The sequence below is a fragment of the Silene latifolia genome, chromosome 8 (assembly GCF_048544455.1).
Source record: "Silene latifolia isolate original U9 population chromosome 8, ASM4854445v1, whole genome shotgun sequence".
NCBI lineage: Eukaryota > Viridiplantae > Streptophyta > Magnoliopsida > Caryophyllales > Caryophyllaceae > Silene > Silene latifolia.
This window is the reverse complement of record NC_133533.1, coordinates 71,083,134-71,085,131: the sequence shown is the minus strand read 5'-3', so window position 1 is coordinate 71,085,131 and position 1,998 is coordinate 71,083,134. Positions and strand designations below refer to the sequence as shown.

Below are 1,998 nucleotides of genomic sequence, written 5' to 3'. Positions count from 1 at the left end.
ACTGCGGGACATGAGGTACTCACTTTCCTCGATGCCTGGAGCAGTTATAACCAGATCAAGATGCATCCACAAGATCAGGAGAAAACAGCATTCATGTCGGAAAGAGGCATATATTGTTACAAGGTCATGCCCTTTGGCCTAAAGAACGCAGGGTCCACTTATCAACGGTTGGTAAATTAAATGTTCAAGCAGCAAATAGAAAAGACCATGGAAGTATACATAGACGACATGGTGGTGAAGTCCAAAAAAGCAGAAATGCACATGGAACACTTGGCAGACACCTTCCAAACGTTGAGAGAGTTTAAAATAAAACTCAATCCATCCAAGTGCTCGTTTGGGGTATCTTCAGGAAAATTCCTGGGGTATATGGTGACCCAGAGGGGAATTGAATCAAGCAAAGAACAGATAAGAGCAATACTCCAGCTGGAATCACCCCAGAAGCCAAAAGACGTGCAAAGGCTGGCAGGGAAGGTGGCGGCCCTCAACAGGTTCATATCAAGGGCCTCGGATAGGTGCAAGCTGTTCTATGATATATTAAGGAAAAGTCAGAAATTCGAATGGACTGAGGAACATGAAAAAGCATTCGCGGAACTCAAAAGCTACTAAGCACGCCACCACTACTTGCAAAACCAGAGCATGGGGAGCCACTATTCTTGTACCTGTCAGTCACGGAAGCAGCTGTAAGCGCGGTCTTGGTCAAAGAATAGGAGGGAGTGCAGCATACCGTATATTACATTAGCAAGTCTCTGCTTCCTGCAGAGACCAGGTACACTTCCTTTGAGAAAATAGCATTGGCTTTGGTTACTGCTTCTTATAAACTGCGGCCGTACTTTGAATCTCACACCATCCATGTAATAACCAACTACCCGCTAAAGACTATTATGAGGAAGCTTGAACTCTCTGGCAGAATGACTAAATGGTCGGTACATCTTAGTGGGTATGACTTGCAATTCGAACCCAGAACGGCGATGAAATCCCAGGCCTTAGCAGATTTCGTTTCTGACTTCTATCCCGCTACCCGTGGGGAGGCAGAAGAAGGAATGCTGACAATGATGAGGAGTCAGGATGGTGAGATATGGACCCTATACATTGATGGAGCCTCAAATGCAAGAGGGGCTGGTGTGGGTTTGGTCCTGCGATCTCCTAAAGGAGATATAATAGTACAAGCTATTAGGTGTGAATTCAAGGCAACCAACAACGAGGCCGAGTTCGAAGCCCTTATACTTGGGATGCAGATGGCGTCAGGGCTCAAGGTACGGAACCTGAGGGTGTATAGTGACTCCTTACTTGTGGTAAATCATGTGAACAACGAGTATGTGACACGAGATTCAAAAATGATAGCCTACTTGAAGATAGCCACAGAACAAAAATCAAAGTTTAGAACATTCAAGATCACTCAGGTGCCACGGGATCAGAACGTGGAGGCAGACGCCCTGGCAACGTTGGGGGCAACCTTTCAGCCCACAGAGCTATCAAACATACCTATCACATATGTATTGATCCCAGCAATACAGAAGGAGCCAGATCACAATCCGGTGAAACAGGATGTATGCACGCAGTATACGCAGGGAGCTAGGACGCTGGTTTCCACAATAGGGCAGCAGGATGCAGATTGGAGGGTCCCATACCTATATTGGCTAAGGGATGGGACACTCCCTGAAGACAAAAAGGAAGCACAGAGTTTTAGGATAAAGGCTTCCAGGTATATCATGATTGATAACATTCTCTTCAGAAAGTCATTGGCAGGACCATGCCTCAGGTGCTTGAGCAAAGAGGAAGCGTAAAAAGGTCTTGATCTTTGCAGATGTACACGGCGGAGTACGGAACCATCTTTGGAGGACGAAGTCTGTCAAACAAAATTTTGAGACAAGGGTATTTCTAGCCCACCATGCGCGCATATGCCGTGAATCATGCCAAACGATGTGAGTCATGTCAAAAGGCATCTCCAGCAATCCACCAGCCAGCAGAACCAATGCATCTGATTATCTCTCCATGGCC

General features: G+C 46.3%; 1 protein-coding gene across 1 annotated transcript; it reads left to right on the top strand.

The window, feature by feature from the left end:
* The first annotated feature begins 207 nt into the window (after positions 1-207).
* On the top strand, positions 208-1,784 carry LOC141595343 (uncharacterized). Its single transcript, XM_074415306.1, has 2 exons — positions 208-544; positions 760-1,784. Exons 1-2 carry the CDS (start codon positions 208-210, stop codon positions 1,782-1,784), a joined length of 1,362 nt encoding a protein of 453 aa, XP_074271407.1.
* Positions 1,785-1,998: the final 214 nt, after the last annotated feature.